The sequence below is a fragment of the Doryrhamphus excisus genome, chromosome 4, assembly GCF_030265055.1.
Source record: "Doryrhamphus excisus isolate RoL2022-K1 chromosome 4, RoL_Dexc_1.0, whole genome shotgun sequence".
NCBI classification, from domain to species: domain Eukaryota; kingdom Metazoa; phylum Chordata; class Actinopteri; order Syngnathiformes; family Syngnathidae; genus Doryrhamphus; species Doryrhamphus excisus.
This window is the reverse complement of record NC_080469.1, coordinates 19633938-19661297: the sequence shown is the minus strand read 5'-3', so window position 1 is coordinate 19661297 and position 27360 is coordinate 19633938. Positions and strand designations below refer to the sequence as shown.

General features: G+C 44.8%; 1 protein-coding gene across 1 annotated transcript in view; it reads left to right on the top strand.

The window, feature by feature from the left end:
• Positions 1-22336, top strand: part of dapk1 (death-associated protein kinase 1) — a 41560-nt gene extending 19224 nt beyond the window's left edge. Inside the window, exons 4-26 of the mRNA XM_058071856.1 lie at positions 1406-1544; positions 3283-3412; positions 4410-4458; positions 4531-4557; positions 7922-8074; positions 8148-8193; positions 8338-8427; positions 8900-8992; positions 10238-10357; positions 10615-10713; positions 11674-11772; positions 12210-12308; positions 12574-12771; positions 12855-13052; positions 13172-13270; positions 15607-15684; positions 16363-16582; positions 17721-17906; positions 17991-18188; positions 18287-18425; positions 19226-19346; positions 19415-19603; positions 19694-22336. Of these exons, the coding sequence (XP_057927839.1) occupies positions 1406-1544; positions 3283-3412; positions 4410-4458; positions 4531-4557; positions 7922-8074; positions 8148-8193; positions 8338-8427; positions 8900-8992; positions 10238-10357; positions 10615-10713; positions 11674-11772; positions 12210-12308; positions 12574-12771; positions 12855-13052; positions 13172-13270; positions 15607-15684; positions 16363-16582; positions 17721-17906; positions 17991-18188; positions 18287-18425; positions 19226-19346; positions 19415-19603; positions 19694-20989 (4066 nt within the window). The 3' untranslated portion in view covers positions 20990-22336. The remainder of the gene's footprint in view (positions 1-1405; positions 1545-3282; positions 3413-4409; positions 4459-4530; positions 4558-7921; positions 8075-8147; positions 8194-8337; positions 8428-8899; positions 8993-10237; positions 10358-10614; positions 10714-11673; positions 11773-12209; positions 12309-12573; positions 12772-12854; positions 13053-13171; positions 13271-15606; positions 15685-16362; positions 16583-17720; positions 17907-17990; positions 18189-18286; positions 18426-19225; positions 19347-19414; positions 19604-19693) is intronic.
• Positions 22337-27360: the final 5024 nt, after the last annotated feature.

The window sequence follows — 27360 nt, the reverse complement described above, 5'->3', positions numbered from 1 at the left end:
TGCGCATGCGTTATGTCCCCACAACGCGTAACCGTCTGCACACTCCACTCCCCCACACTCTCTCACTTGCTCCTTCCTGTCATGTGTAATTTGTCCATTCACATGACTCCTGCCGAGCTCTCATCAGATGCACTGCTGCCACCTTGTGGCCGTTTTTACGGCTTCAAATTGCTCTGAACTTGAATGCATTAAGGGAGAGTTGCATCATCACCTCGTTTTGCCTCTCACACAGAAAAAACGTAAAAGACGTATAAACACGTGGTGGGTATGGAAAGGTATAAATATGTCTTTGGTATTGAATGAGTTACGGAGCAGGACAGGAAGACTCCAACGTCAGCGACGCTAGCAGAGCTATGACAGCTAACATTACACTCACACTCACTGAAGAAAAACTATATCAAACTTACAGCTCCTGCGTTCATAGCTATAAGCAGGTGCCATTTTAAGATCTCTCTTTTTTTTTAACTCAATATGGGGGGGGGTTACGTCCATCAGAAAGGAGGTCATGAAAAGCGTTCGTTTGGAAGACAAAAGTGTGTGGATTTTCTAATCTCGGCACCAGATGAATGACATCAATAATCCTGATGTTTGACCAAATGGGGGCACGTGCTAGCAAGATTAGCACAGGGCTTCTCATACATCGAAGTGGCTGATTCACTTTAATCAATAAAAGGGAGCACCGGCGCTGGAAAAGGGGAGCAAGATATTTATCTGTGTAATCTTTGACCTTAATCCCAGCATTATCCTTCCGCCATACAGGGGCATGTATAGCATGATATCTAACCTTTACAGAGATTTTAAATAGTCCTCCTCTGGCTGTTTATGTAGTCCTCCTGGCTTTTAAGAGGTGTTGTGAAGCCTGTCGGGATTATGTCCACGAGGATGAGGTTTTTCCGTCAATTCTTTCATTTAAGACCTGTCACCAGTCACCCGGTGGCTAGTCCTGTGATAACCCAATGCATCTCAGGATTTACGGTGGATTCTTCTGGATCCATGAGGCTGCTACCCATCTCACACTTGTCGAAGCGGATATCCAAACACATCGGTTCATCGTTCAAATCCCTACTGTTGAAACATGCTGAAAAAGTAATTGTTGGGGAACACAGGGGAAGTTTCGAAGCAGTGCTGGCCAGAAACGTCTTCATGAAGCTTTCAGTGCAAACGATGACAGCACTTAAACAATCCCTAATGCAGACATCTTCCAGCCTGAATGTTTTGGTTCAACGAGCCGTCTAAAGCGGTGCGTCAATAGCAGAGCTGGTTAAAAGCTCGTATAAATTGACGGGACTCTTAATGCACCTGGGTGATTAGATTACCTCGGCTCAGCTCCATTAAAAAAGGATTTATCGCCGCCTCTCAGCCAAGATTTCCCGCCATTTTCATTGTCCATCTTTTGCCTCCTCAGCGTGGCCGGAGGCGAACTCTTTGACTTCCTGGCAGAGAAGGAGTCGCTAAGCGAGGAGGAAGCCACTCAGTTCCTGAAGCAGATCCTCGATGGAGTCTTCTACCTGCACTCGAAACACATCGCTCACTTTGACCTTAAGGTACCTGAATGCAACACCAGATTGTGTTTGTGTTATTTACATTGCATGCTAGTTCCCTTGGACTCTGCTTACATTCCATTCCACATCCACATCTACTCGTCCCTCGCTTATCATGGTTCTTTAGTTCAGAACTGCACCGCAATAAGTGAATTGCTGCAAAATAGGATTCAATATTAATGAATGGAATATTTTCCTTTTTACGGTCTTCTAAATACAGTTTTGAACATTATTAGAGCCCTCTCAACATGAAATAACAGCCCTATAGTCACCTACTACCCACTATTCAAGAGAGAATAAGACATTACACATAAATCTCCCACATTAGCAGTTCTTTGTGGTTTTTCTAAGGACAACAAGCTTCCTGAGGTGGCTACGTCTCATCAATGTATTGTAATGGTGGCTTTAAATGGCTTTACGCTCCGGTCACCCAAGCTAGTAGACATAATAACAGTACATAAGGAGGAAATAAAACTCCTGCTTGAGCATTGTCACAGCAAATGTTTTCCCCCAGGGGCCTTAGTGGCGGAGGACAGGACAGGAAGTGACGTTGGAGGTTCAGAGTTGAGTTTTAGCTTGGGGGAGTTTATAGCCCCAACAGTAGCCCGTGTTGTTATTATGATGATTATTATTGTGTTTGTTATGAGTTATAAACCTGCAACAAATGCCTGTTCCGGACATGTCTGGTGCTTCTCTCACCGAACAACTACTGACACCTAGTGGCCAAGGTAGAACTCTACATTCACAGTTAGAATGCTTGTATTTCTGTTTTACTTCATGTAACAATTTTTAGGCTTGAAAATGAAAAATGTAAAAAGAGATGCATCATTTTGGCAATAACTTTAAACAATGTTATTGTCATCCTCATTGTGCTGAGCAGCCTGGACAGACCCGAACCTTCACCATAAAATCCATTGAAAGCGCGTTTCTTTACGATTGTGTGACTCCCAGTAATAAGAATTTGGGCAGTTTTCTCCCAAGGCCCGTTTAAAAGGGAAGTGTTGCCCCCTGAATGATTTCATCCTCTTGCTGAAGGTCAGCTTTCGCTGCTTGATGTGAACCAGCAGGCTTGTATCGCATTCACGGCCACTTTTTTCTCATCTTCTATTCATTGACCGCGGGCTGATGAGCATGACTAATGTTTTTATGATCCAACACCAGGTCATGATTATGCTCGGGGAGTTGTACACCCTCGGTCAGCAGTAAAAAGGACAGCGAGATGCGACTCTTTAGATTGCTCTTTGGTGTTTATTTGATGACATGACAGAGTCTCCAGTCATTGTCATTGATGGCTTGTTCCCGACATGGATACAGGATGCACATGATGAGCATGGCACCGTTAGAAAGAGTCCAGACTTACTTTTGTGCTTGCAGACCATAAATCTTGTGTATATTTTTGGAGCAGGACATCATAAAAGCTCCGTGCCCGGCGGGCCAAGCACTTCTAATCGATGGCCGAAGCTTTTACCAACCACTGCACTCTGCGTCCATGTTGATAAACAACCTCTCATTCACCTGCCGTCTCAAATAAGACCCTTTTTTGTCGTGCAAAATCATTGAACTTCAGTCTGGAAAAGCTGTGTGAGCGCCATCCCCGTCTACAGTATGTGTTGCGTCCTTTGCCGTCTTCAACAAAGGAATGTATCCTTGGCTTGTGTTTCTTTTCTCTGGCTAACAGTGACAATCTGCAAAGAAGCATTCCCCAAATGTTGTCTTTCTTTCCTTCTGGCTGTCTTTGCAGCCGGAGAACATCATGCTGCTCAGCCGCTCAGTGCCTCACCCGCGCATCAAGCTCATTGACTTTGGCCTGGCCCACAAGATCGATTTCGGAAATGATTTTAAGAACATTTTTGGAACTCCAGAATTTGTAGGTGAGTATCCCACCGGGAGCTCAGGGTTGTTGCTGTTGCAAATTGTCTCTCTGTCTGGAAGACGTGTGTGGGAAGCATTGAAAGTCCACAACGGCGGTGTTCTGGAATTTAGACAGTTTAAAAATGCTTTTAGTAAGTCCTAGTGGGGAGCACGCTATCTTGATAGACTTTGTGTTACAGCAAATGAAGTGTATTTATTTATTCTAAACGTAAGAATGTTATGTTATTGCTAATGGTTTCAAACTGAGTGTGGAAGAAGTACAAAATACGTATAAGCAGCCAAAAGTCAACCACAAAATGGCGAGCATTTATTATTATAATTTTTTTGTTATTTTTTAACTACATAGGGTGAGGGAATGATGTCGGAACTGCAAGGGACAACTGGATTACTTTTTCTCCACAACTCATTTTTCTATTTTTGGCCGTTCTGTTCAATTTTATAATCATTTAAGCTCTCTTCTTGTGTTTTGTTTTTTTTTTACTTTGTTCTTGTAACAACTTTTTACCAACCTAATTTTCCATAACGTCCAACTTTGTTCTTTGTTTTGTTGTCAAGATTATAGCGGACATTATTTTGAAATTGAAATGCTTTCTTAAATATACAGAGGGCCTATAAAAAAAATCTACCACCAGCCACAAATGGCCCCCAGGCTGTATTTGGGACCCCCATGCTTTAATGCAAAGGAGCTGCGTCTGTCTTACGCTCACTTTTTACAACAACATCATGCTAGGTTAGCCTATTAGTGTAAACTATACAACCTAAAGCTCCCATGTCTGCGGCTGACTGACGGATAGTTGGCAAAGCTTTTTTAAGATGTGTAGTGAAGCCTTGTTTTGTTTTTTGTTTTCAAAAGTAATGGATATGATATTTTGATCACATTTTGTGTTCATAAACAGGACTTTGGGACGTATATGACTCTTACAGCATCATCAAAAAGTCCCTTCAGCCTCGTAGGGGACGTTTAACAACACTAACTCTGCACATTTTCCCCTGCAGCTCCTGAGGTGGTGAACTACGAACCTCTGGGCTTGGAGGCCGACATGTGGTATGTCGTGTAAACATTAAGTCAACATTTCTTGCACGTAATCATCAACTCTTCACTGCTTCCTCTCTGTAGGAGCGTTGGCGTGATAACCTACATTCTGTAAGTAGTGCCACCTTTGGCTCCTTTTCTCATTTTTCAATAGGACGAAGCACATGTCAGACTTGTTATGGTTTGTGGACCTCGAAATTCTCCTTGAAAAATTTTGACTTTTTCTTTTAACGTGATTTTATTGTTTTTGTGGCTGTAGACAACCTCCTGCTTATGTCTACTTTCAGAAATAACAGCCTCTCTCCAATTATAGCTTGCTTCCAATAATTAGAGCCGCTTTAGGTAATTAAATATGCCAGCTATAATTAATCCAAGTTTTTGTGAGGATTTTTGAGGCATATTATGGTTGAATAATGTCAACATTCTGTAAAAAAAATAAATAAATAAAAACTACTTTTTCTGATAACATTATTATTAAAATTGTGGTCCTATGACTACTTTATTCTGGCAACATTGCTGCACTAAATAAAATGAATGGTCTTTTTTTTATCCTTTGAAACATAACAAAAATCTAATTATTTGAAAAATATAGTACAACTTTACTTTTTTTTGCATTGTAGAAAAGCTGTAATTACATGAACGTGCAACCGTTATACCTCAGAAATATACAAACATTCACCAATGCGAGTATAAAATAAAAATAAAAAAGTATTGTCGGAGCATAGAAAATGGTGGATGGCGCTGTGAAGCAGCATCTGTCCACCAGAGGACTCAGACCCCAAAGCCCAGACGGAGGCTGACGTCATTGCAGCAGCCCAATGAATGAGGTTCTCAGACAGGAAAACTTTACAATGTTGGGATTTTTTAAAACTCATATTGGGACATGGTTGTATATCTGTCAGGCACACCTTTTTTGAGTGTTAAGTTGCTTTGTGATGAATTTAGTGTTGCCACATACTGTTGTGTTAGTATCCTGGTATATTTTAATGACCACCTGTGATTTCCAGTGGGTTGACAAGCTCGTCATCATATCAGGTTAGAATTTAGCCATAAATTAGCTGTACTGCTGTATAAGCCACAGGGTTCAAAGGTTTTTTTTAAGTGCTCTGGCTTCATACCCTGGGCAGATGTATATATTATTTCAACTTTAATCGCTGTAATTCAGTGACTTTTTGTTGCCGTTTTATCTATCACACGTTTCTACCATACAATGCTACTTTTTCCTTTGTAACCAAGAAGCAATACCTGCACGCATCATGCTTGTCACTCACACTCGTATTTCATCCTCGGAATTGTGAAAAGAAAATCATGGCAGAAGCTGCTTGCAGACACGTCAACATGCTTCAGTTGAAGCGGCGGAGTCAAAGCTGGCGCCTGTCAAGTTCAACCGCTGTCGGCTAGGCGATGACTCCCTTTTTAAAGCTGTGCTCCTTCCGAGGCCTCCTGCTCTGCTCCCACGCACAACGTTAGCCTTCAGGGAGGAGACACCTACACAAACACACACACAAGTGTGTACACTTCCTGTAAGTGTGTTTTGTCCGCAGAAGCAGAAGGAAGAGGTCGAAGTGTTTGCAGCCATTTAGTGGCGGTTGTTACGCAATAACTGGCAAGATGAACATTTTATGGCATGGCATCATTTTGTCTTATGTAAATGCGTCGCTAATGCAAATGCGCCCGTTAAATGTTCTCCGCCCACACAACAGAGAAAATGGAATAGCTTATGCTCTCCACGTTATTGCTGGGTGGTGAGGCGGGTTTGGTGTTCTCCTGCTCCAACCAATATGTCCGTAAAGACTTTCTGGACTTGTGTGTTGCACCAGCTTGTGGTGGTGACGCTTTCTTCTCGTAAGTATCACCAAAAGTCCTCTCAAGGCACTGCTGCTACTGTTTTATGTTGCCATGGTGACATTCCCGTTGTCCACATCTTGCAGTACCGGTCAAAGGTTTGGAGACACTTTGTCATTCGCGAGAAAAAGTGTCTCCAAACCTTCTTCTTCATTCGCCATCGACTTCTTGTGAGCGTCCGCCTTGTTTATGTTAACATACGCACATGTGATAAACTGGATCAACCGTCCCGTTTCCACTCGAGCTGGACTTGGAGCGTGACCCGCCTCCATGTCGGCGGCAGCTGGCGTGTTAATTAGCGGCTGGTGCTGACGAGCTGGAGAGGGAAGCTTGAGCTGCATTGTGCTTTGTGTGCTACACCGCCATTTATAGTTCGTTAATTCCCTCTACTTATTTTAATGTGTGTTGTAGTGCACGTCAACGACATCAAGCCTTACTTAAGCGCTGCTTAGGTTCATCATTTGCTTAATTTTGCTTCTGTTTCAAAAGCTCGGAAGGTTTTAAAATCTTAAACCCCGATGCCAGTGCTTGTATTGAAAAGAGCCTTCTTTCAAAACTTTTTAAATACAGTGGTGTGGAAAAGTGTTTGCCCTCTCCCCGATTTTGGATTTTTTCTCACACTTAATTGTTTAACATCATTAAACACATTTAAAGGTTAGTCACTGACAACACAACTGAACACAAAATGCAGTTTTTAAATGAAACTTTGTATTATTCAGGGAGGAGAAAAATCCAAACCTTCTTGGCCCTGTGTGGAAAAATCATTCCCAATCGCAATGTAGCGCAATTTCTCTAGCCACAGCCAGGCCTGATAGTGCTACACCCGTTCTCAATAAAGACGTCACTTAAATAGGGCCTGCCTGATAAAGTGATGGAGACCAAAAGATCCACAGAAGCTAGATATCATGCTGAGAGCGAAAGAAAGAAATGAGAAAGTGATGAATTGAGATCAATTGGTGTGGAAAACATTATAAAGCCAATTCTAAAGTTTTGGGACTCCAGTCAACCACAGTGAGAGCCATTATCCACAAATGACCAAAACATGGAACAGTGGTGAACCTTCCCGGGAGTGGTTGGCCAACTATAACGACCCAAGAGCAAAGCCCTGACTCATCCAAGAGGTCACAAAAGACCCCACAACAACATCCAAAGGACTGCAGTCCTCACTTGCCTCAGTGAAGGTCCGTGTTCATGAGTCCACCATTAGAAAGTCACTGGGCAAAAACAGCCTGCATGGTAGAGTTCCGAGACCAAAACCACTGCTGAACAAAATGAACATTCAGACTTGGTGACGTTTTGCCAGAAAACACCTTGATGATGCCCCAAAACACACCAGCAAGTCCACCTCAGAATGGATGAAGAAAAACCAAATGTAGACTTTGGAGCGGCCTAGTCTAAGTCCTCACCTGGATCCTAAGGAGATGCTGTGGCATGACCTTAAAAGGCGCTTCATGCTGGAAAATTGTGAATTTTTTTTGTCAAATTCTGACTTCATGTATTTTTTTCCTTTGTTCCAATCCCTGTGTTTTGTTGAGAAGCTGCTTGTTGTCTGCAAGACGTTATCAAAGCGCATGAACATGCATGTGGCAGTGCGCTCCCCATAACACGTGTTGTCGTCTGCTCGTCCCAGGCTGAGCGGCGCATCGCCCTTCCTGGGCGACAACAAACAGGAGACGCTCGCCAACGTGTCGGCCGTGGACTACACGTTTGACGAGGAGTTCTTCAGCAGCACGAGCCTTCTGGCCAAAGACTTCATCGCCAAGCTTCTTGTGAAAGACCCCAAGTACGTGTGAAGTAGAGATGAATAATGTTGGAAGAAGTGTAGACGTTTAAAGTCCTAAGTGTGGCTTTTACAGAAAGAGGATGACCATTGAGGACAGCCTTCAGCACCCCTGGATCAAGGTGAGCCCTCAAAATACAAATAGTGTATTAGTAGTGTATATACATATACAGTGTATATGTATACATATGTATATGTATGTAGTCTTTTTTGTATCTTGCAAAATGATTTGTCAGATATTCTGTGTATTGTTTATTGTATCTCAGCCAAAAGACACACAACAAGCGCTGAGCAGAAAGGAGTCGGCTGTCAACATGGAAAAATTCAAGAAGTTTGCCGCTCGGCGAAAATGGAAGGTAAGTGGTGTGTGTCTTTCACACAGAACCCAGCACAGTGGGACACGCGTGCGCTTTCACACAGCAGTTTCCCGCCAATAGATCTACCTTTTGCCATAACAGGGTGCGCCTCACATGTCTAACATCACACCCCTTTCACACAGCTGTCTTCCCACCTCTGTTACCCGTCCCACATTACGTGGTGGTGCTTGAGGTTGCCTGGCTTTCTGTAGAAACCCGGCATTTTTCCAGCGTCAGCAATAACGGAGGCAGGACAGTGCTTGTGTTCAAGGGTCAATGCCACTTCTGAGGCCCAGTTCTGTTGAAAACAATTGTTAGCGAGTGCAAAGTTGGTTCTGTGTAAAAAGCAAATGTTTGTGCTTTCTGTGTGAAAGATCCTTGTCCCATCATTGTGGAACATGTCAAGATATCCAGCAGACAAGAACCTGTTCTACAGTACATTCCTGACCCATTTCATCCTCCTGTTTTCCAGCAATCCGTACGACTGATCTCCTTATGCAACCGCCTGTCCCGCTCCTTCCTGTCCAGAAGCAACATGAGTGTGGCACGCAGCGACGACACCTTGGTAGGACGGCTTTTTGCCCGTCTGTACGCCTTTGCTCCTGTGCCAAATGCAGACAAAAGTGATATGATACGGCAGCAGCGTAACTGGCCTCACACTGCTACCTTTTCACCCCACTGGAAATTACAGCTGTGGTATTCTTAGCCACTAATTGCCACAAGTCAGGAGGGATTTCTCTGTGTGTTACTTAAAAACGGAACCTGCAGGAATGCCCGTCCGGAGCTTGCGTGTCTCGTTACGCGTACGCGGCGCTCGCAGATAGCCTCACAAAGGCGACTTTTGTCGAGACGTTTGGGAGCGAGCAAAGCTGACAGACGTAAACAGTTTGGCTTTGGGGAGGTTTAATCATTGATGAGGCACAGCACAGCAACTTCCTCATGTCTGGGTGGCGAACACGCTGCGGTGCGCCCCCTGGGGGTCCTGAATAGAAGGGGAGAAATACAGTATAACACGTTCTTGAAAGTTTATGTGCTTAAACTGATTTATTTCATCTCTATATCCTTAAACATGCAGTATGTCATCCCTAGCTACAATTAAGAATGAATAAATGCTCTTTTGTGGTTATTAGTATTAACTCCTGCATATTTAAAGGAATTGTGCTTATTCTAAATGAAGCATTTCAAGCATAAAATGGCTGAATGAATGAACTAAATGAACCAAAATACAAATGCATGTTGGACTCAACCTCCTGATGGTGTAGCATGAGTGTTCAGCATCCAGCAGCTGTATCTATTTCTACGTTTTATTTAGTTATTATTATTACTGTTTACAACGTACTCATCAGCGCCCTCGATGCTGACTAAGCATTCTGCTCCTTACCGCTATGACGTTGACATAACATTGTTTCTGTTCCTGCGGTGTTGTGCAATATATTTGTTTCCTAGCAACTCCAAGGAAAGTGTAGAATAAATATTGAAAGAAATGAGTCGCCGTGTGCCAGGACATGTTTGTGTTGTGCAGATCTCAGGTGCTTTAGCCTTGACACCCCCCGCCCCCACCCCCCCAGCAGGGAGGTCACGCTCTGGAATGTAGCCGGCGTGTTACGCTCGGCTGAGCTCACTCCACATTGACCTTGTCTCCTCCTCCCCGCCTTCCTCCTCCTCCTCGTCACTTTGTGCAGCCGAGCGGCGTTGCTCGACGGGTCACATGACCTCAGCCTTGCCTTGTTTCAGTGTTTGGGTGTTTGTTGTGTAGTAGATTCCATGGGGGGGTGATGTTTGTCGTAACTTGCCTTTCTCGTCCATTCAGGATGAGGAAGACTCCTTTGTGATGAAAGCCATCATCCATGCCATAAATGATGACAACGTTCCCGGTCTGCAGCATCTGCTGGGCTCGCTGAACAGCTACGACGTCAATCAGCCCAACAAGGTGACTGGCATTTTTGCTATGGGGGGCGCACTAAAAAACTAAGGTGGGCTGCAAGTGGACACCCCTGCTGTCCAGGCAGCGATTAAGTGGAGTGGAGTTCCACTGTACTTACTGTGAATGTTGTCATTATTGCCAGACTGCACCGCAAAAAGCACTTTGATGATGATTTGGAGTGCATGAGAAAGCGCAAATGACATAAAAACTATGACTGAAGATGCACTTCATGCCAGCTGACCACAACGGTGTGTGCATTGCAGCACGGGACCCCCCCTCTGCTGATTGCAGCAGGCTGCGGCAACATCCAGATCATCGAGGTGCTGATGAGAAAAGGTGCGGAGATCCAGGCCAATGACAAGGTAACCACTCCGAGCTTGGACTGGACCAGGGATGCTCCGATCAATGGGCCACCGATCCAAAAAGCTTGAATTGAATACGGCATGAGAAGAAGGAGGACCTGGCAGCGGATGGTGGCTTTTTCAGGCCCAGGGTGTGATCATCAGGCAAACTCGTTTGAATGTGCGTCACAGTCAGAATGCTAAGCAAATAACTCGAAAAATAATAGAATTACGAGATGTCAGCGGTGGAAGACACCGGGTTCACAGACTCTCTCACTCGGAGCCCACCTACGTTGCACCTGGAAGTCCTGCTGGAGCTCCAGCTTGGGTTTTACCATTGATAGAATGATTTTGCCTAAATGAAGGAGATTTTATGGCTTCTTTCATATCATGTCGCCAATAGAAGGGGTTCAACCAGGAAAAAAAACATAAAAGAGCCCCCCTCCTTTTTTATTGTTAATTTTAATAGTAATCGCCTATTTTTTGTCCTGACTGCATCCTGAATTTGATGTGATTTCAGCTTGATTGCGCTCCAGTTGGACCCCCAGGCTGTGTCACTTTTCGGGCTATCCGCCTTATGGGCGCCACACACAGGAGGCGGCCAACGCGTTCACATCCAGAGCGAATTGTCAACCCTGAACTTGTCGTCCTCCTTTGAAACCATGGGAGACTCGTACAGGTGACTCCGGATGTGGCCGAGTCGCTCACCGGTCGTGCTTGTTTGTCGGCCATTAGACCTCCGACTGCCACGCACACACACAGGCGCTATGTTAGCCGCCGCCCGACCGATGATCACATGGTGAGCCTCGATGACTCACAACACCCTGCCAAGTGCCCGCCCCGCAAATGCCACACAAGGCCGATACGCTGCTTTTTCACGGAAATGGTCCCATATTGATGGGTGGCCGATGGATGGGAGCGCCCCTAATTGTTTGTTCATTCCTCATACTAGCAATAATCTTTGGCTCCTGTTCCCATCAGAGCGGGGCCAACGCCATCTACTACGCAGCGAGACACGGCCACGTCGACACCCTGAAATTCCTCCACGGCAGGAAGTGTCCTCTGGATGTCCAAGATAAGGTGGAAGGCACTAACAACTCACAACCTCCTCCCACCGCAACACGCCGAGCCATCACATCTTCTGAGAGGCACACACACACACACACTCTTAAATACTGCAGAACACATCTAAGGAGAAAACTGGTCCGTTTTATCAGCTCACTAGCCGTCGCCATAGAAACCAGGCTTCAGGGTGTTTTTTCATGGAATTTTTTTGCCGACCACAGTGTGTGCCTGCGAGCCAGAGGTGTCCTCCACCTGACCACCTGACTCTGAGTTTTACTGTCTTGTGCTCCGTTTTGCTCCACTCCAGCCGCCATCAACAATGAGATCATGGGTGGAATGGATGGACGAACAAGCACGCATGCTTGCTCAAATTCCGACTTGAGAGACCAGGCTGTGGACGTGCTGTTGTTATGTGACCTTAACATGCTTGCCTTCTTTGCTGCTGATTGCAGTCCGGAGAGACGGCCCTGCACGTGGCGGCTCGCTACGGCAACGTGGATGTGGTGAGCTACCTCTGCAGCATCCGGGCCAACCCGGACCTGAGTGACCGGGTAAGAACATGTAGAAAGGAAGCAGGGGTTTGCTCTTTAGAGTAGTCTGTGCGCAGCCCGTATAGCGGTGTGGCATTACTGTCCAATGAAAAGGAGTCAGCACACGGCTGTTATTATAATGTCTGAATAGCTGGCAACAAAAGAGGCCGCAAGATAATCAGATGGCAGGGATGCATGAGTGCTGCCAGACAGGGGGAGCTCCGGTTCATTTAGGGGAACATGAATTGTAAGGCGTGCTGTGAAGTCCATGGCTGGTTTTCTGCAGGAGAAAGAGACCCCTCTGCACTGCGCCGCCTGGCATGGGTACTCGGCCGTGGCCCGGGCGCTCTGCCGGGCCGGCTGCCACGTCGACTGCAAGAACCGCGAGGGCGAGAGCGCTCTGCTGACTGCTTCCGCTCGGGGCTTTGTGGACATCGTGGAATGTCTGGTGGAGCACGGCGCCGACCTGGAGGCCAGCGACAAGGTTGGGTGGAGGGGGAGTGGACACGTCCGGGGTCTTGGTCCTCCTTCGGTGGCGCTTTCGAGTAACTGCATTGCTCCCTCCAGGACGGCCACACCGCCCTACACCTGGCCGTGCGAAGGTCTCAGGTGGAGGTCGTCCACTGCCTCCTCAAACACGGCTGCCAACTGGACCGGCAGGATCGCCACGGCAACGCGCCACTGCACATCGCCTGCAAGGACAGCAACCTGGCCATCGTCACAGCCATCTGTGGCGCCAGAGCCATCCTGGATCTCCCCAACAAGGTTAGCCTTCCGGACCCGCACCCGGGCCTCCATCTCTCTGACATATTTAAGCGCATGCAGAGACGGATGAAGCTGCTGAAGGTCACCTACAGCCACATCTTGTTTTTGTCTTACTTCAGTACGGCAGGACTCCCCTCCACGTGGCCGGCGCCAATGGCGGTCTTGAAGTGGTCCGTCACCTCTGCCTGTGTGGAGCAAACACAGACGCCGTCACCAACGTACGTGGACGCACACGCATCATACCTTCATCTTCATCATGCCTTCATCATGCCTTCATCATGCCTTCATCATGCCTTCATCATGCCTTCATCATGCCTTCATCATGCCTTCATCATGCCTTCAAAACTTTCAAAACTATGATTTTTTTTTCTCAGTAACACATTTATTCAAGTATGCTACTTTTTTCTCAAACATACAGAAAATGACACAAAAAAACACATCTGTCAAGATGTGTTTTTTATATTAGTGTTTTGTATTTTTACTAATATACAAAACTTTATTTCTTAAAAATATTTTTTAATATTTTTTTTCTGTTATTTTCCAAAAAAGACTTTTTGCTAAAAAAAAAAAATACTTTTCTCAAAAATGACACATTTTATTTCAAGCATATAACTTTTTTCTGAAATAATCATTGTTTTTCTCAGTAGTACATTTGTTTTTTTTCTTTTAAGTAGTCTACTCTACTTTTTCCCATAAAATATGCAACAGCCATCTTTATTGAAACTAAACACAGCATATTTTTTCCAATCTGGAAATGTTTTCTCTCAAATGCAACCGTGCTTTCTGTAAAATATAAAAGGCAGTTTTCAGGTTTTTCTCAAAATGGAGTATTTTGTTGCGAAAAAAATCAGCTCAATCCCAGACGTGGTGAAGATGCAGATGGAGGCTTCTCCAGCTGTGAATATTGCATGATCTCCGTGCTTCATCCAAGCTGATGTATAATTCAGCGGCCACTGGCTTCCTGTCGCTATGACGATGTGCTCTCGCTGGTCATGAAATGAAACATGAGGACGTCTTCTTCACGTCCACCACATCCCGGTGGCAGCGTGGACGGAGGCGGGCGGCACTCTGTGGGCGTCTCGGGCTGTCCAGTTTGCTCCGTCTCAACCACCATCATCATCATCACCCACCCACACGCTGACAGATGGGCCGCTTAGTGAAGGAGGCATGGAAGTTGTGGGCTGTCACAGTCTATCTGCCAGCGCCATGTCAATGTCACTTGAGGGCCGTCATGGAGAGGGAATACACAGTACACACAAGAATACGCAGTACTTAGTAGTACGTGAAAAACACAGCTCACCTCATCAATTTGTTCAGTGCAGGCAAGCTTGACATCCATTGAATATACACTAAACACACACTTTCTAAAACATACAGTATATGTACTACTTTCCCCTCAAAATATGTATAGGTTTTTACTACAAAAATATGTACTTTATGTACAAATACATTTTATATATGAGTCTCAACAAATATACTTCATCCTTAGTAATACACATGAAAGGATACAACTTGTGATATATCAAAAATGTATCTATTTTTCTTTTTCCCCAAAATATGCTACATTATTCATGATTACACCCCCCACACCTTTTTTTTTTAAATACGCAACTTTTTTTCCCCTTTCTTAGGAATACCCATTTTTAGCAGAACAGTTATTTAGTTCTTTAGGCAACTTTATTCTCAGTAATAGACATTTTTATTGATTTTTCTTTAAAATGTCCTACTTTGTATTCGTAACAGACTTTTTTAAAAGTACACAAAATACATTTTACAATACAACCTTTTTCTCCAAAAGATGTTTTTGTCAAAAATATACAACTTTATTCTCAGTGATACACATCTTTAGTCAAAGTAACTAACCTCTTTTTTTTAAATATCCAACTTCCTCCCTAAAAATGTACGTTTTTCTCAGTAATAGATTTTTTTATTGAAAGACGACAACTTTATTTTCAAAGATATTCAAGTTTTTTTTAGTAATACACTTTTTTTTTAAGTACACAATGTTTTTTCCCGCAAAAATACACGTTTTTCTCAAAAAGAAGTTTGTCAAAAATGTAGAACTTCATACAACATGAATGCACATTTTTATCTCTTATTTCTTCTCTCAAAATGACTTTTTTTTTCTAACATGTTGTCAAAAATGTTTTTTTCCAAAAATATGTTTTTTTCCAAAAATGTTTTTTTCCAAAAATATGAAACTTTTTTCTCAGTAATACAAAGTTCAATACTAAAGTAAACTACCTTTTATACACATACAAATAAAATATACAAATCTTTTTTTCAAGCAACATGAAGCTTTTCTCTCAATAATACATGTTTTTTTTGTAAAGTAAACAACTTTTTTTTCTCCAAAAACAGGACTTTTTCCTAATAAAAAAATCTGGTTATTTTTATTGAAAGCAGACAACTTTTTCTTAGTAATACACTTAAAAAAAATCCCCCAAGAAATTTCTTCATAAAAAGGACTTAACAATATCCTGTATTTTCTTGACAGTTATTTTTATTGGCTGCATTTGAAGCATCTGTGTCTTTATGTTTGCTGTTCTGTCAGGACGGGAAGACTGCGGAGGACTTGGCTTCAGCTGAGCAGCACGACGCCATCGTAGCCTTGCTGGGGAAGCTAAAAAAGGTACAAGAAAGAAAGAAAGGTGTCGTGGTTGATGGGAGAAGGCAGCAAGTGTCTGCAGCAAGAGGCGATTTGGCAGCCTGTCTCCGTGAGGGCGCATTTTTAGACGTGTAAAGGTCTGGTACGGCGGATTGGCAAGAAGCTGGTAATGAAGCGGGAGCATTTGAGCAGGAAGTCTACGTATTCCACAGCTAGGTTGACATTTCTTCACCATGCTGTCATTGGAGGACAGCTGAGGTGGGCGTATGGAGGGCTTTTGGAGCCCGCCTACGCCAACCCCCCCGGGACTCATCCACGTAATGTTATCAGTAATGTCAGGAGAATAAAGTCAAAATATTGAGAGAAAAAAAGCAAGAATTATTTTAGTAGCATACAGTGGAAAATAAATGGATAGATCCTATGAAGGCGTATTATGACAAACACAACCAAATAAAGTTGGCATTTTTTTGAAAATGGGGGGTAGGGTTGTAATTTGATGAAACTAATGTTGGAATATTACCAGGCCAAATCATCTCATTTTGGTAGCACCATGTTGAAATATTGAAGAAAGAGGTAGATATCTTTTCAAGCCGCAAAAATGAGAACCAAAACCACCAAATGAGTTTTGAGGTTTTGTCATTCGGAATGAAGTTACAGTTCGACACGATGATGAGGAATAATAAGTTGCTGCCTTTCCATCAGGACAACCACAAGCTCGGATACATCCAGCAGCTGCGTCCCACACAGACGCTCCAGTCGCGGATCAAGCTCAAGCTCTTTGGGCACTCGGCCACAGGGAAGAGCACGTTGCTGGAGTCTCTCAAGTGCGGCATCCTACGCAGCTTCTTCAGGAGGCGCAGGACCACCCGTGGGACCGCCGCTTCGCGACATCCCAACTCTCCCGTCCACGCCAAACCCGCCGGTAAGACACGGGACGGTCTGTGACGCACTCCGACCCAGTGCTAGCCATCCCTACCCATTCCGACCCATTCCTAGCCACTCCAACCCATTTCTATTCATTCCAACCCATTCCTAGCCACTCCAACCCATTGCTAGCCACTCCGACCCATTCCAACCTATTCCAACCCATTCCTAGTCACTCCAACCCATTCCTAGCCACTCCGACCCATTGCTATTCATTCCGACCCATTCCCAGCCACTCCGGCCCATTCTAACCTATTCCAACCCATTCCTAGCCACTCCGACCCATTGCTATTCATTCCGACCCATTCCTAGCCACTCCGACTCATTCCAACCCATTCCTAGCCATTCTTAGCCATTCCAACCTATTCCTACACATTCCTTAAATGTGGTTTTAAAAACATATAATAATAATAATAATAAATGCTCTGTCAATGAAAGAATTAATATAAGTTTGTTTCTGTCAGTTATTTATGAAACTTATTCATGAAACATATCATTCTATTGGTTTTTCTCTAAACTAATTTTTCTTGGAAAAATCTGCATCTTCTTTCCTAGAAAATATTCCCCTTTTTGAAGTAATTCCTGAAAATCTAAAACTTTTGTCTGAACATGCTTGGAAATATGCAAATAGCCTTTTTAACTAATATTTTTTCTTCTTGAAAATATCCCCCCGCCCACCCAAAAAAATAAACATTGATTTTCTTGAAAATATGCTCCTATTTCTCCTTTTCAGAAAAAAAATATTTTCATCTTGAAAAGATAACACTTTTTCTCAAAAATATACCACTTCCCCCCCAAAATACAAATTTTTCTTGAAAATATACCATTCCCCCATCCCCAAATAAACATTTTTTTTCTTGAAAATATTTATACTTTTCCCCCAAAAATAAACAGATTTTTTATTTCCTATTTAAAATTTTTCTTGAAAACAAGCAACTGACATGCAAATGTCAAATCCAGCTAAATGACGAGTGTGCTAATATCTGTACTGCACAAACATCTGTACTGTGCAAATATATGTACTGTACAAATACTGTACAGTACTCCCTTAGTAGTACTCCATGTCCCTGGTAAATGTTTGGATGATGTCAGTCGGCGCACTCTCGTGAGCCTTCCTCTTCCTCGTCTTCCCCCAGTGTCGGTGAGCATCTCCAACCTGTACCCGGGCTGCGAGAACGTGAGCGTGCGGAGTCGCAGCATGATGTTCGAGCCCAGCCTGACCAAAGGAGTCCTGGAGGTCTTCTCGCCCGTGCACAGCGCTCTGTCCGCCGCCGACGACCAGGCCACCAGAGCCGTGGACATCCAGCACGCCAACATCCACGGTGAGCGGCACATGCATGGCGAGTGGAAGGCGTGACGGGAGAGAGAGTGGGCTCAACTCCTTTCTTCCCCCCTCCCCCTCTTAGGTGTGGGCGATTTTAGCACGTGGGAGTTTTCGGGGAACCCGGTCTACTACTGCTCGTACGACTACTTTGCGGCCAACGACGTCACGGCCGTCCACCTGGTCCTGTTCAACCTGGAGGAACCGTACGAGACCCAGCTGAGCCACATCACCTACTGGCTCAACCTGCTCAAGGCCCTCACGCTGCCCCGCCAAGACATCGGTGGGTGGCACGCACGCCTCCACGGCTTCTCAATAACCTTCATTCGCAGCTCTACGCTCGTCATCGTGTATCATCGTGTATCGTCGTGTGTCTTCCAGTTTTCGGAGGCCGGATCCAGCGGCCTCTGGCGGTGGTCCTGGTGGCCACCCACGCCGACCTGGCCGACGTTCCCAGATGTTTCTCCGGGGAGTTCAGCTACAGCAAAGAGAGAGGGCTCCTCAAGGAAATCAGGAACAGGTCAGGCTTGCTCTCTTCTTGGCTCTCATCGCTTTCTCACTTGGATTCCTAGTTTTCACTTTTTGTGTCACTTGAAAACATCATCGTCATCAACATATCATCATCATCGTCGTCAACATTACATCATCACTGTCAACATTACATCATCTTAGTCATCGTCAACATTACATCATCTTAGTCATCGTCAACATTACATCATCATCATCGTCAACATTACATCATCATCATCATCATCGTCAACATCACATCATCGTCATTCATCTCAAAAAAGACCCCAACTTTTCTGATAGGATTTTTATGTATGTATATATTTTAGGCTAATATACTGCATTTTCACTCAAATATGCAACAAATATACAACTTCCACCCCAAAAAGTTTTTTTTCTTGAAAATTGGAAAGATGTATATTTTTTCATGTCCAGTTTTTCCGCCAAAATATTTCTTTTAGGTCATATACAGCATTTTTTGTTCAAAATAGGTTTAAAAAAAGTTTATTACCACAAAAAATATCGTCTTGAATAGCTACCACCCCAAAAAATATACCTTTTCACATGACCTTTTTGTAAGTATATTTTTGAACAGTTTCTATGTAAAAAAAAAAATCATCTTTATTAATGTTAATGTCTACAAGATGGTGATTTTTTTTTAAGAACAGTACATTTTTCAAGTTTTAATGTCATTTATTTTTATTTTGATGTGTTTGGTTGTTGTGTGATGAATAAAACAAACCAGTATGCGTCCAGGCGATGCTGTTGCAGCATAAGGAATTTCAATTTTTCAATCCGTTCTTTTCTGTGGAGGTTTGGAAACGACTTGCAGATCAGCGACAAGGTGTTTGTGATGGATGCCGGCGCCTCAAACTCCAAAGACATGAAGCTGTTTCGGAATCATCTCCAGGAACTCCGCTCCCAAATCATCTCCGTGAGCTCCACACACGCACGCCAACACGGCCATATTGCCGCGGATGCCAAACCTCTCGTGCCCCGCAGAGCTGCGATTCCATGACCCTGCTGTCGGAGCGCCTGCTGGCTGCGCTTCCCGCCTGGAGGAAGCAGAGCGGCCCCAACCAGCTGATGTCGTGGCAGCAGTTTGTCAGCGACGTCCAGGATCAGATCAACCCGCTGGTCAGCCAGGAGCATCTAAGGAGCCTGGCCCTGCAGCTCCACAGCATGGGAGAGGTCAGACCAAGCTAGGAGATGGCGCTCCTCTTTAGCGTTCTCTTTGACGTAGCCATGCCTCTTTTTTTGAAGTGACGTTCCTTCGTGCAGATCAACATCATGCAGAGCGAGACGGTGCAGGACGTGGTCCTGCTGGAGCCCCGCTGGCTCTGCAGCAACGTCCTGGGCCGCCTGCTGTCGGTGGAGACGCCCAAGGCCATCCACCACTACAGGGGGCGCTACAGGCTGGAGGAGGTGCAGGCGTTGGCTCCCGAGAGCGACCTGGAGGAGCTGCTGCAGATCCTGGACGCCATGGACGTCTGCGCCCGCGACACCACCAACCCCGCCATGGTGGACGTCCCCGCCCTCATCAAGACCAACGGCCTCCAGCGATCGTGGACCGAAGAGGAGGACGAGGACTCCATGATCTACGGGGGGGTCCGGCTGGTCCCTGCCGAGCACCTCACCGCCTTCCCCTGCGGAATGTTCCACAAGCTGCAGGTGAACCTGTGTCGCTGGAGCCACCAGCAGAAGCCCGACGAGGACGACGACGGAGAGGATGGAGACGGGGACATCTTCCTGTGGACCAACGGGGCCAAGGTGAGCCAGGGAGGCGTGGAGGCGGTGATCCTGCTGGTCAACCATGGCCAGGGGGTGGAGATCCAAGTGCGGGGTCACGACACGCAGCGGGCCAAGTGCTACACCCTGTTGGACACCGTCTGTAGCATCACGGAGAACCTGCTGACCTCCACGCTCCCCGGACTGCTCACCGCCAAGTACTACCTGAGCCCCCAGCAGCTGCGCGAGCACCACGCCCCCATCATGGTGTACCAACCCAAAGACTTCCTGCGGGCGCAAGTCCAGCGGGAAACCTCGCTCACCAACACCATGGGCGGCTACCGCGAGAGCTTCAGCAGCATCCTGGCCTTCGGCTGCGCCGAGGTCTACCAGCGGGGCGTCCTGGGACCCAATGTCCACATCTCTGACGTGTCCTTGCTGGTCCGCAGGAAGCTGTGCCGCATGCTGGACCCCCCTGACGCCCTGGGGAAGGACTGGTGCCTGCTGGCCATGAACCTCGGCCTCACCGACCTTGTGGCCAAGCACAGCAACGGGACGCCCAATGGCGCCCCCGAGGGACCGCCGGACCCCCGGCACGCTGGCCCGCAGCCCAGCCCCACGGCAGCGCTCCTGCGGGAGTGGAGCGGTCGGCCCGGCAGCACGGTGGGCGTCCTCATGCTCAAGCTCAGGGAGCTGGGACGCCGGGACGCCGCTGACTTCCTCCTCAAGGCGTCGCCCGTGTTCAGGGTCAACACGGAGGGGTTGGGCGGGGGAGCCGCCGACGGGTACCCGCCCGCCTGCAACGGGGGCACGTCGTACAACTCCATCAGCTCCGTCATTTCCCGCTGACGCCCTTTGAATGCCCCCCCCCCCCCCCCCCCCCTCATCAAAAGAGTCTGGTTATGTTTTGTGCTGCTCTTTCAACGTCTCACACTTTTTACTCGACACCTTCTCAACCCCCCGCCTTGCCCCCGCCCCCTCCACATGACATCATCTCGGCCTTTAATCACACGAGAGCATTTAATCCGAGTGCCTTTGAGGCTCCGCCACCTCCCCCGAGCACAAACGCTCCACATGACAACAGAGCGCTGCCTTCAGTTTTTCAACCCAAAAGAACTCGTGTTGGTCGTCAGGGTTCACGTTGATTGGTGCAATCATAGGCCCCGCCCCCTTTTCAATATCAACTCTCCAAAGTAAGTACAGCTCTCTTTCTAAAACAACTTGGATTCTCTCCTCCCTCAGGAAACGCACGTCCCGCTAACATGACGTGTTAGCATGCTAGCAGCATTTACCGTAAATGCGCTAATTAGTTACCCAAAACACAAAAGATGGCGGGGCGTTCGTTGGACAGCGGCTGTGCTGCAATCTCATTATGGTAAACAACGTCTGCTTTTTTTAAAACTTCAGTAATCATCTGGAGTGCATGAAAATGCGGGAAAGCTAACGTCGCCCTCGGTTGGGGGGGGTTGCCTCCGGCCACAGCTGACTCCCGGAGCGGAAAGGAGAGGGTTAAATTGGAGCGTTTATGGTATCTCGCCTCATCGATCCAACTCTCCGAAAGTCACGCCATCGTGGCAAAGTTTGTGAAACGCTTTGGAATCTTTTTTCCACGCTGCTAAAAGAAGAACCTCTACGTATGAACTCAATCGTCTCCGTGCTTCGTCCGCGCCAAACGCAACGCCAAACGCTGCTTTTAAACGTGTGAAAGTACCGTTTCCTGTGTCAAGGTGCGCTACTTCCTGTCCGCCTTTTCCACCTCCTGTGTTGGACGCCGCTTTTTGCTCACTTTTAATGCCAACGAGGCACATTGAATGTATCACAGAATCACACATTGGTCTTTCACTGAGGCTCTTTTTTTTGGGGGGGGGGGGGGGGGGGTGTCTGTGTGTGTGTGTGTGTGTGTGTGTGTGTGTGTGTGTGTGTGCGTGCATGTGCATTGCCAAATGCCCCCCCACCCCCAGTTAGAATTATTGCCTTGTGAAGTTAAAGGGAAGCTTATCAGATGATTTTATTGTTTATTTGAAAGGCCGACCCCCCCCCCAAAACAGGATGGACCCCAACTAAGTGGACTTCAACACCTTTTTACCTTCTTTTTGTTTTTGTACCAAAACGTGTCTCTTATTTATCTTCCTTTCCTCCAGCATGTTCTTCGTACTTTATAGTGGAATACCTTTTTATAATAAAGTTTTTACCTAACCTGGTCTCTGTGCGGTGCTTTAAGCAGAAAAATAGAACAAAGATGACAAAGAACGGCAGCTTCTCAAAAACTGCTGTGCGTGATTTTGTTCCACAGTTAAAACCTTGACATGCTGAAATAATATCATTTTAAAAATGATATTTATGGTAATAACGTTTTCGGTGTTTACGCTGATTAAAGGAAGGCAGATGACAATATGAACATTTTTCCCAAGGAATGTCCCCGACGTCGCTGTTCATTCAACTCGGACAAAATGGCCTGAAGGTAAAAACCATCATGGCACAACATCACTTCACTTCTTTTAGTCCTTATTTGAAATTTGATTCATAGGTGATTTTTGTTTTTTTTGTATTTTTTTTTTTATTGCAGCTTTTTTGGTCATTTTGTTGTATTTCGCCCTTTCATGCACGCATTATGAAAACCTGCTTCAGGATTTTTTCCCTAAGTGTTTTTGAGACACTTTAGGCATGAAAAAAAAAATTATCACCTTCATTTTTAAAAATCATACATTTTTCAAGGAGTTGGTGACGTGTCCATTAGAGTGGATGGCGTGCATTTGAACGACTGATGAAATATAGTTGTAAGTAAACCAATAAAAAAACAGCATTAAAACTTGTTTTTGTTTGATCTTTAACATTTTTAACATATTCCAAAACTGCTAAATATACTGCAAAAACATTTAACCAAAGAAAAATTAACTTTTTTTGAATCAGTTATTACTGTTTACTTAACTCCAACCACAACAATGAGGTATTTTCATTGATTCCTACTACTAGTACTTGTCAATTCCTCGAAACTGCTTCATTTTACAATTTGTAATGAATACACGATTTGCAGGGTTGATTTGAAGACCATTTCATCAATCAGATCTTCTGGAAATATATGCAGGAAGAAATCTATGGGGTCTGTTCCCTCAATATTCACTTTCCACTCTCCTAAAAAAGGAGTCCGGTCTCCCTCAAACTCATTGGCTTGCTTTTCCAGACATGGCTGCTATTTTTGTGTGTTCTTGAGCTTTGTCAGGTTGGATATCCTCAGCTCCCTGAGCTTCTTCCGCATCCTCAACTTCTTCAGCATCCCCATCTTTCTCAGCATCCTCAACTTCACTGTCACCACTGATGCCAGTTGCTGATTCTCTTTTTTCTGGTAACCATTCATCATCACTGCCACTGACGTCATCCTTATTTGAGTCAGATGGTTGACAATGGTCGTTACTCTTATATGAGGACTAAAATCCATCAAATATTGTTATAATAAAAATTCAATTGATTTGCAGCCAAAAGGTTACTGCAAATGAAGTATTTTCAAAAACAACAAAATTAAAGCAATACGATAAATTGTAGTCCAAATATAGCTCCCAATATGCACAATGTCCAATTTAGTGGACACATGATCAATCACAATTTCCTCCAATCACATATTTTAACAGTTATATTACTTCTTAGTTGTTGCTCGATGTCCCAATATTCTTTCCCTGCAAGAGTCTCCTAGAATAGAAGGAATGGACAGATATTCCTCCCCTGCAGGGCACATCTGCACTTTCTTTGGCCATCTTGTTTTTGGAAAGTTTTATGCACTTACAAAAGTTGACCAATGAGTGTCAGTGTATGGCATGACACATGACCAGTGTACTCTCTAGTGATTGGGACATTAAGACTCATTCATATGGGAGAAAACAGCTTTTGAATTGCTGTCCACTGTAGTGACTGCTGTCCCTGAAAGGGTTAGATTATTTTTGTCGATGTATTTTCCATTTTTAAATGTTGCAAACAAGCTAAAAATAACATACTGGTGACAACAATTAAGGTTCTACTCCTGGTCTCGCCAATCCGCGGCTGTTCAGGAGCTTTCACATGACGCGTCAAAAATGTTTGGCTGACGCTGCAATTCATTCCCCCTACAGCTAGATGGCACTGCTGACGAGGTGAGCCTGTTAGAGTGACGTCAAACGCACGACGAGAGAATCTCTGGCGCGTCATCGTTTGCATTGTAAACAATTTCCGTTAAGTTGGCTCTCAAAATGTCAGGGAAAAAATGCACAGTTAAATATACGAAAATATGAAGAAGAACACAGGACGTTTTTGAAAGAGTGGGAGAGTTGATATATTTTTGTTGAACGTAATGGCAAGCCGGTCTGTCATATGTGTCACGCAGGGAGTCCCTAAAACGAATGAGGAAGGACAGCGAATGACGAATGAAAGTGGGTCAATATAATGACTGCTCCCAACAGGAGGGCGAAGGACAGACGGTGTCATTCGTGCATGACACACTTCTGATACGGAATGAAACACGTTTAAACAGAACAAAGCACTCATCCAGTATCATTCCTTGATCTAAATGACAACTATGGTGATCGGCACATTTTTAATACGGAATAATACAAATTTACAGAGATACAATTCTCTCTCATTCCTGAATCACAGTGAAACACAAGATCGTTATCCTGCTTCCAACCTACAAATATGGGGAATGACACACTTGTAATCTGGAATGACACATCAACAAAAAACAAAGCCTGCGTTCAGTGTCATTCCTTAATCTAATTGAAAAGTATGGGGAATGACAGATTTTTGATATAGAATGACACACATTTACAAAGAACAAAGGCCGCAAACGTGTCATTCCTTCACCTAATTTATAAGTATGGCGACTGAAAGGCTTTAATGTACACTTATACATATATACATAGAAGTCAGTTACCATTCCTTCTCATTCCTCAATCCGTGAAAGACGGCGAATGACAGGCCTTTAATGTACTGTAACATAGTTTCACTTAGAAGACAGGTAAAAAGATTGCGAATCACAGACTTTTGATATGGAATCGTACACATTTACACACAGTAAAGCTGGCATACCTGTCTTCTAAGTGAAACTATGTTACAGTACATTAAAGGCCTGCCAGGAATGGTAACTGACTTCTATGTATATATGTATAAGTGTACATTAAAGCCTTTCAGTCGCCATACTTATAAATTAGGTGAAGGAATGACACGTTTGCGGCCTTTGTTCTTTGTAAATGTGTGTCATTCTATATCAAAAATCTGTCATTCCCCATACTTTTCAATTAGATTAAGGAATGACACTGAACGCAGGCTTTGTTTTTTGTTGATGTGTCATTCCAGATTACAAGTGTGTCATTCCCCATATTTGTAGGTTGGAAGCAGGATAACGATCTTGTGTTTCACTGTGATTCAGGAATGAGAGAGAATTGTATCTCTGTAAATTTGTATTATTCCGTATTAAAAATGTGCCGATCACCATAGTTGTCATTTAGATCAAGGAATGATACTGGATGAGTGCTTTGTTCTGTTTAAACGTGTTTCATTCCGTATCAGAAGTGTGTCATTCGCCATCCTTGTGGGTGGCATGCAGGAATGACACCGTCTGTCCTTCGCCCTCCTGTTGGGAGCAGTCATTATATTGACCCACTTTCATTCATCATTCGCTGTCCTTCCTCATTCGTTTTAGGGACTCCCGTCACGCAGCATTAAGCGCATTTCAAAGTTTCCAATCTTCAGTGTCGCTTCAGCTCACTCCATCCTAACATCGAACAGGAATTTCCAAAAGGAACTGAACTTCGCAAGCACAAGTTGGTCGCTTTGAAAAGTCAGGCAGAAAAGCAGATGCAGTTTTTCAAAAAGTTTACCAAACACTCAGAGACCGTAACGCTTGAATCATATCAACTGGCTTGGAACATGGCACGGGCTAAAAAGCCATACAACGAAGGGGACTTCATTAAAAAATGCCTCATTGACGTTGTTGAAATATTGTCTCCTGAAGACGACAAACGAAAACGGAGCGTATCAGACATCCAACTGTCCCACCAGTGTTGAACGCAGGATATCGGATATTAATACGGCCGTTGAATCACAGTTGCACTCTGACATTCAAGCATGTGAGTATTTTAGTGTGGGATTAGATGAGTTGTGACATACAAGACAAGCCTCAGTGGGCAGTATTTGCATGGTCTGTGTCAAATGAATGTATGAGCAAAGAAGAACTTGAGAAGAAGAAACCTTCATTCATTCATTTTCTACCGCTTATCCTCACGAGGGTCGCGGGGGTGCTAGAGCCTATCCCAGCTGTCTTGGGGCAAGAGGCGGGGTACACCCTGGACTGGTCGCCAGCCAATCACAGGGCACATATAGACAAACAACCATTCACACTCACATTCATACCTATGGACAATTTGGAGTCACCAATTAATAACCTAGCATGTTTTTGGAATGTGGGAGGAAACCGGAATACCCGGAGAAAACCCATGCATGCACGGGGAGAACATGCAAACTCCACACAGAGATGGCCGAGGGTGGAATTGAACCCTGGTCTCCTCGCTGTGAGGTCTGCGTGCTAACCACTCGCCCACCGTGCCGCCCCAGAAGAAGAAACAATGATTGCAAAAACAAATGTGCCCATACCTAAACTAACTGCAGTAGCCACGTGTGGAGCGCCAGCCATGATCAGATATGAGCCAGAAGTCTCACTAAGCAGCATAGTAAGGGAAAAATGTTATTAAAATGATTTTATTTTATTTTGGTTTGTGGACTTGCTTGAACTGAGAGTTTGTGTGTGTTGAACTGTTGAAAATAACTGATATTATCATGTTGGTGTGGGGTTTTTTTCAATAAATCGGGCTGAGCAGGATTCTTTGTGTGCGTGCATACGTGATTAAGACATGGAATGATGGTCACGTGTGCCCATGAGTATGATCATGATGTATGATATGATGTGGCTCTTTGCAGTAACACAGAAAAAAGTGTCTCTTAGTCTCTGACTGGTTGGCCACCCCTGTTCTACTCTTTTTTACATTTTATTTCTCCAAAGTATCCCTGCTTTGAACGCCGCCTCTCGCCCGAAGACAGCTGGGATAGGCTCCAGCACCCCCCGCGACCCTCGTGAGGAAAAGCGGTAGAAAATGAATGAATGAATGCTTTGACTGCCTAGACATGACTGCACTAATCATAATGAGGGTGTGCTACAATGACAGTCCACCAGAGAGCGGTGTTGTTCAACCCAAAAGGTT